The 10,745-nt window shown below is 43.0% G+C and overlaps 1 protein-coding gene across 1 annotated transcript in view; it reads left to right on the top strand.

Moving 5' to 3' along the window:
- Positions 1–10,745, top strand: part of KIAA1211 (KIAA1211 ortholog) — a 24,855-nt gene that overhangs the window by 9,697 nt on the left and 4,413 nt on the right. The window contains exons 6-7 of the mRNA XM_023532129.1: positions 8,383–8,579; positions 9,165–9,354. Of these exons, the coding sequence (XP_023387897.1) occupies positions 8,383–8,579; positions 9,165–9,354 (387 nt within the window). The remainder of the gene's footprint in view (positions 1–8,382; positions 8,580–9,164; positions 9,355–10,745) is intronic.

Raw genomic sequence — 10,745 nt, 5'->3', positions numbered from 1 at the left:
CATCCCCTGAGGAGAGGAAGGCCCGGAGGAGGGATGAGGAGGAAGAGATGGAAACGGAGAGGAAACCCACTTCCCCGGCTCTGTCTGCTGTCCAGCAAGAGAAGCCTCCCCAAACACCCGAGGTTGGGAGGAGAGGTACGTAGACGTAGGTCAGAAAACAGTGCCTCTGTCCTTCATGTCGTCCATGTCACAGCTAAAGCCAGAACTGCCCAAGGCTAGAAGTAGCCATTGGAGTTGGTGTTGGAGCATTTCTCTTAATTAGAGGCCGGTCGTTATTCCCAAAGGGAATGAGTCATAGCGAGGCTCTTTACTTTTATTAATCAAAAGAAACTTTTGTGGCTGAAAGCTTTTCTGAAAGAAAGGATTTCCTGAGCCACATTCCACCAGAGAAAGGACCGGGTCCCAGGCATGCAGCCTGAACCACCAGCAGCAGGGCTAGGAGGAGACAGACATGTTCACTGTCAGGTTTTTTTATACGATGGGTTTGGGGAAGAAAGGTGTAAGTTGTTTTGAAAGAACTTACATTAGCTACAGGCAAAGACGAGTGGGAAAAGATGACAGTTTGGGGGCAGGCGTACAGTCCACAAGGAAGGAGTATTTGCTACTTTAGGATTGACTGTGGGCAACAGCTGGAAAGTTCACATGTACACAAGATGCTTTTGGATCTGATGGCCAGCTGTTCCCTCTAGTTAAAAGCTGAAATAGCCACCTGGAAATTGATCCAACATTTTAGTGTACGTTCAGGAATGTTAGCAGGCTTGTTTCTGCCAACAGCTGTTAACTGGTTAATCTCCCTTGTCTCTCTCCCCGACTCTCCAGCCAGCTGTAATTTAATTTAGGACACCTCAAAATTTTTCTCTTGTCACTTTTCTACTGTTCTTTATCATTTTGGAAATACAGACTGACTCTGCTCTGTGTCTGCAACTCACATATTAATGAAATAAGTTAAAGCTAGCACAGACTAATGTGCTTTCAGTTGACAATGGAAGTAAAATCTGATCCGAATTAATTAAGGTGTCCTTGATCGTGGTGAGGGGCCGCGCAGTGATGGTGAAGGCTGGAATTTCCTAGACCAGTGACTGTTCTGTCTGGGCAGTAGCAGCACTACGGCGGGAGCTTGGGGGGCTTTCAACAGTTCCACCAGCCTAAGGAACCTCTGGGGGGGTTATTGGCTTGGTCTGAGTTTTTTGCAAAATGCTCTGTAAATGCATCCTGCTTCACCAGCTTGCCACTGGGAAGCCCACCTATAAAGAAATTTTAGGGCCACCCTTACTCCTGGTTGCCCCTCATGGTTTTTTATGGTAAATGCTCGGAGCAGCTCCATGATCACTTGGAGTGGCTTTGGGGCCCCCGAGAACCCTTACCTAATACTTTCCTTTTTCTGTTTTGCAGAGTAGGAGGTCAAGTATGGGTCATAGCCCAGGAAGTAAATCACATTTCTCAGAGAAATTCTCCCCTGAAATGTTTTAGGGAGAGATCGTTTTTATTTCTTGTTTAACTATTTAGATTTGAGGTGATTTGTGCAGAGAAAAGAGCTGTGTCCCAAGGAGTACAGGTGTGGTCACTCACCTTGCGGTAGACCCCGGCATCCTCTTTCACCAAGCCTTGCCCGGTTTCCGGAATGTCGATCAGCAGCTTCAAGATAATTTCTCCCTAACGGTTTCTGTTTACCCTGCCAACAAGAAGCCCATTTTCAGTTTTTTGCTTTTTCCTTTAACCTCTGTGCTGGGCCCTAGGGAGATAGCCACAGTGCGTCCCTGTGAGCAGGTCATTTAGTTCCCTATAACCTTGTAGGTCTTGTGGACGCAAGTCCCATTGGCTTTCAGAGCTCGGTGTTTAGGGAGCCTGACTCTCGGGTGGCAGTTTAAAAGTTGGAGTGCCAGGTGTGGGGTCCAACCTCTTCACTCCTCAAGAGTGAAGAGAAGCTGGGAGTTGAGTTCCTTCCTAGTTGTGGGTTGCCACGCTGGGGTTGGGGATTGTGTCTCAGCCTCTCCTACCTGTTTCGATGTGGGTTTTTCTGGCCACCTGGTGGGTGGGAGTCACTCAGATAGTTTCTGGATTTCTTTCACAGAGACTTGTTCTTTATGTATCTGTAGACCGTATTTCTGTGGGAGGAGGGGAATTCAGGATCCTATGTCACCCTTTTGAACCGAAACCCCCATTTCTAGTTTTGACATTAGCTTTTGAGTCGTTAGCTTTCATGGTGTCATCAAAGTTCTTCTCACATCCTGTCCTGCTCTAGCACACACATCTTCTCCCCAAAGGACTAACGCTCTGCTTTTCTTTGTTCTCTTAGAGATGTCCCTTTTGATTATTATAACCTTCCACCAATCTCAGTATCCAGATTCTAGGCTCTCAGACTCGGCTAATTGAATTTTTCTTTATTTGGTAGAAAAGAAACGTGAGAATAAGGACCACGTGCTTTGTGGGGGGTTGCTGCCTAAAGACCGTGGGATTTTCCTGTCTGACTCTAGACCAGGGCTGACCAAGTTTGTGTGACTGAATACCCCATCAGAATAAGGATAGCTGGGCATCCGGTTCACTTGTTAATTCTGTGCATGTGGTGCCATCATTAGCTAAAACCTCTGTAGCACCATATACACTTGGAGTGAACTTCAGTGAAGCATCAGTGAATGTAAATCTGCATTGTAAATCGTGGTGCTACTTTTATTTTCTTTGGCCAACTTCTTGTCAGATCTGATTACTTCATAAAGCAGCAGGCAAAGAGCTCCTCAGCTCTCCTATGTTCTTATGCTTGCTTTATTCGTAGCATATTAAATCTGTGGTTTGTTTGTAATCATTTCTGCCATTCGTCCACTTCATAAGGGGTCATTTAGTTCATAAACTCATCTAACCGCAGAACTCCATGATATGCTGAAAGCGAAGCAAGTGAAGACAAACTTGCTGGTTCTCCCCCACCCTGCTCCCCCCATCACATTGCAGTGCTCCCAGCTTCCCCTGGGAGTCTTTAAACATCACATTTGTTATACCTGGCCTTCCAATCTGTGGTCCTTGGGCTGAGTGAGGATGTCAGCACCAGAGTATTAAATATTAGAAAAACTCAATTTCGATTTTATTTTTAGATTTAAAGATATACAAATAGAAATTCCAGTCTTTTCTCTCTTCACCCCCAATAAATTGCTTTGCATATCCCCTAGGGTGCTTGCACCCTTTTTTTTAGGGGCAGGGGGAGAACACTGCTTTAGCAAGAGGTGTCCGTTTGTGAGGCTGAGGCCAGCAAGGACCAGTACATAGGCCAAGCGACTGGGAGGGTGTTGATTCTGAACCCACCCTGGTGGGGATTAAAATGACAGTGATAATCCCCCTGTGTTTCTCTAACACTTTGATTACAGATACCATCAGATGTCACCTCATTCTGAGATTCCCAGAACAGATAGCAAGTGGCCCTTTCTCTAAGAACTGACCTTGGAGAGCAGTGATTAGAACCCTGTAATGCCAGGAGGCACCTGCTTGTCTCCCCAGAACCTGAAGGAGGGAACTTGAATGAACTGAGCTGCTACTTGTCTACTGAGTTTAGAATGAAAGAGCATAGGTTTAAACATTGCAGCAAAATAAATTTTTAATTAAATATTTTGAATCCCTCCCGCCTCCAAAAAAAAGATTATGTGATTAACAAAGAACATCTATGTCTTTAAAAATCTTGAGTGAAATGAGGGATTTTACTGTTTTGGAAAATTTCAACAACAGCCGTTCTTTGTGCTTACTCATTTATAAAGTGCTTTCATTTGCACCGTCTCGTTCACACAGCACACATAGAGGTTAGGTGGGTAGTCTTGGCTCCATTTTCCAAATGAAGACACCAGCATCTGAGAAGTTAGGTGACTTTTGCCTTCTCCCCACAGTGGTAGAGCCAGGACGAGGATGAGTTCTGTCCCAGATTAAATGATCTCCCTGTTACCCTAAGACTGCCTCCAGTAATTCTCAGCTGGCATTTGTAAAATGCTTAAATTAAGCCTTTAAAAACACTTTTACATTAATGTCCTCATTACTTCTTGGACCGATTGACCTTAATCATGTATTTGTTCAAAAAATATTGTTCAGAAACTCCATAGGATTTAGCAAAGCCTTATCTCCTTTTTCTTGTGGTTCCTTTAAACCTGATCTGTGATTCTCATTTTCTCTCCATCTCTTGGATAATATTGTTAGCATAGTTCTTTCAGTCACTTTAAAAGACAATTTTTATTGTGGTAAGGATGCATAACATAAAATTTACCATCTGAACTATTTCTAAGTATACAGTTCAATAGTGTTAAGCATATTCACATTATCACACACCCGATCTCTAGAACTTTTCCGTCTTGCAAGATTGAAACTGTACTCATTAAACAACTCCCCTTCCCCAGCCCCTGGCAACCACTATTCTGCTTTCTGTTTCTATGAACCCGACTACTCTAGATAAATCATATAAATGGAATCATGGAGTATTTGTCTTTTTTTGTCTCTGACTTATTTCACTTGGTATAACGTCCTCAAGATTCATCCATGTTATAGCTTGTGACATGATTTCTTTTTTAAGGCTGAATAACATTCCTTTGTGTGCATATACCATATACCATATATTCTTTTGTGTGCATATACCAACAGTGTGCAGAATTCTAATTTTACCACATCCTCACCAACACATATGTTTTCTTTTTTTAAATAGTAGCCATCTTAATGGGTATGAGGCGGTATCTCACTATGGTTTTGATTTGCATTTGCCTAGTGGTTAGCGATGCTGAGCATCTTTTCATGTGCTTATTGGTCGTCGATATGTCTTCTAAGAAGAAATGCCTATTCATATCCTTTGCCCATTTTTTAATTGGGTGTTCTAGGGGGTTTTTGCTGTTGAGCTGTAGTTCTTCCTATATTTCCAATCACTTTTTGAAAATAAAAAGTCTTCTAGGCACTTTCAGTAACAACAGTCTCATGTTAGTAATTAATATGTCCCCTCCAGTGCCATAATTAAAACTCCAAACACTATTTCAAATTTAAGTGTCTCCCTCCTTATTTGGCCTGCTTCAGACTGATACGCCCGCAGTACACAAGCAGGCATGGTCGACTTCTCCCCTTTCTTGCAGCTCAGAAACAGGCCCCAGAGATGGAGTGAAGGAAGGGAAAGAGGTGAGGTATCATGGCCGCTGCTTTGGGGAAATATTCAGTGCTAATCCTTTTGTGGGGTACTTTCCTGCATTCCTTAGGCTCCTCACCTGCCTCGTGGGCTCTTTCTCTGCCTCCTTCAATTCCTTTACTGCCAGCGGTGCCTCCCCCAGGGCACCTCGGCCCCTCCTCCCTGGCTGCCCCTTTCCCTCACATGGCCCACACCTGAACCTCATCAGTACTTAACAACAAATTGGGTGGCCGGTATCTTCCCAGCACAAGCTCCTCTTCTTCTGACAGGCCTGTGGCAGCCGCTGTCCTTGGCTTTGGACTTTTCCAGGTACAAACAGAACCTCAGATCTGTGCCCCACAGACTCTAGGAGACAGTCAAGTTATCTGAGTAGCCTCATTGAGGACCCTCTCTCTTGGCTTAGCCTTCTTTCCTCCCCTTCAGGGAAGAGGACATGGGAACACACCATGCTTTGACAGTCTTTTCCAAAGAAATTCTCTATTCTGACTTCAGTCTCAACTCTGATTTTTCTATGACCTTGAAGTGGCTGTTTGGCTAACTCACGGACCAGTCTTAAGTAGGTGATCGAGCACTTTACTTCAGAATGTGGGAAGTGCCATTAATTATTCTACTGCAGGCCTTTTTTGTGCTCCCTTGTCTGAGACTCAGACAAGAGTCCCATTTTAACATCCTATTTTCTGTTTATTGATCCCCAACCACAATCCAGACCTGTTAGGCCCTCTACAACATATTATGTTATCATCTTTTTATCTTCTGGCTCATAACTCCAGGATGTGCTATTCAAACTACAGATCTAAGGAAGTTAAAATCTGGCTAGAGATTTAGCTTTTCAAATTATTTCGGTCAATTATAAATTTAGGCAATGATACTTTAAAGGTATCTTGACCCCGTGATAACAACTGTTCAGAGTTATTGGCAGGAAACTAGCCGTTCACTGTAATGACCTTTCTGAGCAAGTTCAGGTAGAATATTTACTAGGATTCCCTTTTACATCATAGCTTTAAATGGAAATCATTTAGATCTTGGCAAGTTGGTTACAAACAGCTGTTAACGCTGCCCTTGAGTAAAAAAACAAAACTCGATTGTTAGTTCCAATGCATGTAAAACTTCTTGGTTAAGCAAAAGTACCCAAGTGGTGAATTTTTTTGATTTTCTGGTTAACTAAGATTAATCAAGAGCTCCTGTCAGTTTCAGGTTTTTAAAATACTTCCTTTCCTGTATTAGATCATAACTGAATCTTTATTTGATGATTAAGCAATATTGCAATGACAATGGCTTATTATAAATATGAATGATCTTTGTATAGCAATATTATAGATTTAAAGGGTATAGAAAATTAAGTAGAATCTGCCCTTTTTTGTGTTTGAATTCCTAATTCAAATTTGCTTTGGTTCTTTCTCCTCAATATAAAGTTCAGTTGACTGAGAGCCCTGGTTGGTAAGGGTCTGGATGATCAAAGTGTAAAATTCTATCAGGTTTCAAAAGAACAGGACTATAGTGAGCCCTTATCCTTTGAAGATAGTAAAGGATTCAATGCCAGAATGATTGTCTCTAAAAGTGCATAATTTTTACTTGAGGGAGAAGAAGGAGATCATTGTTTCACAGACATAAACAATAAGGACACTCACTTTCGTAGAGTGACTACTCTATGCCAAACACTGTTCTAAATGTTCTGATACCCAGGATTTCTTTTTTAATCTTTAACGGCAGCCTGATGAGGCATGTGCCATTATCATCTCTACTTTACAGATTATAAAACTCAAGCTCAGAGAGCCTAAGTAGTTTTTCTAAGGTCCCATAAGGTCAAACCCAGGTCTGCTCAATTCCAGAGCTCAGTTACTCAACCTCTGATACCACTCGCCTATAAAGTGTGTTACCTCCAGTTGCATAGGCGAGACAGTCAACCACAAGAGAAGCATAGATTGTAGATCAGAAGTCCTAGGTTCAAACTTCAGCCTATATGCTAACTGCTGGGTGACCTTGAGCATGCACTTGATCACTCTGGACCCTAGTACTCACGTCTTTCAAAGGAGGGCGTTGGACCAAAGTTGCCATTTCTCACTGGTCCTCAGAGCCCTGCTGCCCTCAGCAGCCCCACTAGACAGAACAGTACCCCATTTTCCTCTTTCATACATAAGGGTTCCACATAGAATGTTATTTTAGGTGGGGGAGGGGAGATTGTTCGTACAAAAATAAATTTTAAAAAGCAATAAATAAAATAAAACAACAGATAATCAAATAACTGCCTGGGTCCCCTGTAGGCCTGAGATTTTATGACACTGGAGATTTTATTTTTCTATTTCAAGGGAAGAGAAATGCTCTTGTTTTTTCTGTTGATCAAAGATATTACTTTCCCACCCAGGAGAGTCATTCAGGCATCAGCACAGAGTTTGTGGTAGGAAGGGACAATTGAGTATTTTGTGGGCTGAATAATGTGTCACAAGTTTTAAGTGTTGAGGGACCCAGATAAGTGAGTAGATAGTTTTACTGCAAACCAGCTTTTGTCTTGACTGATTCCAATCACAATTCTAATGTGTGCTGTTGAGGGAGAGGGATTCCCACCCTACCAAGCAATTCTTGGACATCAGCTGGGTGTCTTACAATTCAACTCAAGAGAGTGTCAGATCCTGCAGGTGCTTCTGACTGGGTTAAACCAGAGGTTCTCATGACCACCTCCTTGGATTGATTAATCTGCTAGAGCAGCTCGGAGAAACATTTTGCTTACTAGATCACTGGTTTATAAAAAAGGATATAACTTGGGAACAGCCAGATGGAAGAGATCCATAGGACAAGGCATGGGGAAAGAGTGTGGAGCTTCCATGCTCTCTGGATGGCCACTCTCCCAGCACCTCCATGTGTTCATCAACCCAGAAGCTCTCCAAACCTTGTCCTTTGGGTTTTTATGGAGGCTTCATTACACAGGCATAATTAACTAAATCATTGGGCATTGACGACTGATTCAACCTTCAGCCCTCTCCCCTCCTAGCAGGTTGAGGGTAGGACTGAAAGTTCCAACCCTCTTATCACACAGCTGGTTCGCCAGGCAACCGCTCCTCAACCACCGCCCCCAGCTACCCAACCCCCCCTCCTTTAACTGCAATTTAATGTAAGTAGCCTCATTAACATAACACGAGACACCTTTATGCTGTCATCACTTAGAGTTTTTAGGAGCTGTGTGCCAGAAATGGGGACGAAGACCAAATATGTTTTTCTTATTATAAATCACAATATCAGTCTTTTTTCCCCCACAGAAAAGCCGGTGCTTCAGAGCCGACACTCTTTAGATGGCTCCAAACTTGTGGAGAAAGTCGAAACTGCACAGCCGCAGCCGCTGTGGGTAACGTTAGCACTGCAAAAGCAGAAGGGGTTTCGGGAGCAGCAAGCCACTCGAGAGGAAAGGAAGCAAGCCAGGGAGACCAAACAGGCAGAAAAGCTCCCCAGAGAGAACGTGAGTAGCCTGGTCTTCAGCTTCAACTTTGCCTTTCTCGAGCTTGGCTCTCTTTTTATGGTTGCAGGGCTTAAGAAAGAAAGGCTAGGTGGGAGTGGTGTAGAATACTTGGAAAGGGTAGAGCAATAAACAGATTGACCACTGTTAAACTAGGGATGTGTTTTCAGTTAGAAATTTGATTCAGTTTCCTTATGCCCAGGGTAACCTGATTTGGCAGAATTCACAATATAATTAGTAGCAGTGATCCACGTACACAACAGTTATGTGAGAAATATGAGAAATGATTATATCCGAGCAGAGAGTTGGGAAGAAATCAGGAGTGTTGCTCTGTGGCCCTGATTTTATCATCAGTTTGATGGGACTCTTCTCAGAAAGTAGTGTTTTTTCTTTGGGACATTTGTACTGAGCTGCTCCACAGTTAGGGGCCAGGGTTGAGTGTATATTGGTTCCAGCTGCATTCCAGCAGCTCCTTTGGGTACAGATGATGAAGGCTGGCAGGAGGAAGCCCCCAAGGCCTTGCACAGTCAGTTTTTCCATGTGCTTAGGTTGAAAACACACTTTCCCTGACTTTCTCTGCCCAACCAGGTCAGTGTCAGCCTGCAGCCTGGAAGCAGCAGTGTCAGCCGAGCTGGTTCCCTGCACAAGGTCTCTGCTCAGCCAGAAGAGAAGAAGCCAGAAGAGAAGCCAGAAGAGAAGAAGCCAGAGACAGCAGTGTCCAGGCTTGAGCGCAGAGAACAGCTGAAAAAGGCCAACACTCTTCCTACATCTGTGACAGGTAGAGAGAGCAGCTCCGTTTCTATTTAACTGTAGTTACAGGTTTTTCTTCTTACAGCATACTTTATTTCTTCCAGCTTAATAATTAGTACAGCATTTTAGGCATTTCAAAGCACAGGTTTCATAACCCCATTCATAAACTTTGACACTGATAAATCTCATCTGGTAAAGATTCCCAGAAACTCACCCATCGCCAGTGGTATGACGATAAATGTTTAACAATCAGCTCTTCGGGAAGTGGAGAGACTTCTGATTTGTAGTATTTGCCATGAGCTGTGGTGTAAATATTCCCACCGTGGCCAGTTTCAAGCTACCAATTATCAACTGGTTCACTAAATTCCTAAACGGTTAACAAGGTGATATAAGCCCTCTCCAGGGTCCCAGTGTCTTTAGTCCAACAAAACTGGGCTTATTAACTTGCTGTAGCAGGGGAGACCACACACCATCAGAACCTCTAAAGGAAGAGACATTTGGGGAAAAGGCTGAAGTTTAGGTGAAATTTAGATGAGTAGTATTTTGATATGCTCAAAGCAAAGCAAGGGTGAGGGATACACATAAAGGGGTTGAGCTCAAGCCTGGGATGAAAGATAGACTCAGGGCCCTGCTTCCTTTGACACTACAAAGTTAAAATAAATGTGTGGAAGCTGTATCTGAAAACCCCTACCTGGAGCTCTGCACCTGTGTTGGAAATGGAAGCTGCTTTTCTGAATCAGTGACCCACATGGCTCAGACGCTCCAGGCAAAACTGGGCTGGTCTCTTTTACCGATGTGATTTCAAACAGCAGGTTTCTGACCCAGCCGTGACTTTAGAGAACAAGATTATTCAGCTCTAAGTTCCTGATGTAACAACAGCAGCGTTTATATGGTCTGGACACATAGGAGACGCATAAACATTTTTAAATTCTTTATCCTGTTAAAAGGTAAAATGATTTAATAATGTTTCTAGCTAGTTTTTTATTACAAATCATTTGGAGGATGGATGAATCTAAACAAGTTTCCTCCAGGGGTTAATAAAGCATCTGTTTTCCCCACTGGGCAGCTCTGTGGACACCCAAGCTCCAAAACCAGGAATTTTTTTGTGCCTTGGTGACCTGCTTGCTGAGATCTAGAAGTGTACAGAGGTCTTACCATAAAAGCTATATTTACTATTTGGTGAGAAAACAGTTTTTTCAAAGACCGCTTTGGAGCACTGTACAATTTCTCAAGAACCTCCGAGGGTATATCATTTCATTTTATCTTATGCCCAGGAATTAAGGGTTCTAAACATCATATGGGTATGTCAGATTTCATCCAAAATAAAGTGGAAGCTCCAAAGTCAGGTCAGAGAGATTACACCTTTCTCTTCCTGATTTCTTGGAAACACCAAAGGGTTAATGCAATTCAGAGTGGCTC

The sequence above is a fragment of the Pteropus vampyrus genome, unplaced genomic scaffold (assembly GCF_000151845.1).
Source record: "Pteropus vampyrus isolate Shadow unplaced genomic scaffold, Pvam_2.0 Scaffold77, whole genome shotgun sequence".
NCBI lineage: Eukaryota > Metazoa > Chordata > Mammalia > Chiroptera > Pteropodidae > Pteropus > Pteropus vampyrus.
This window is presented reverse-complemented; position numbering and strand designations above follow the sequence as displayed.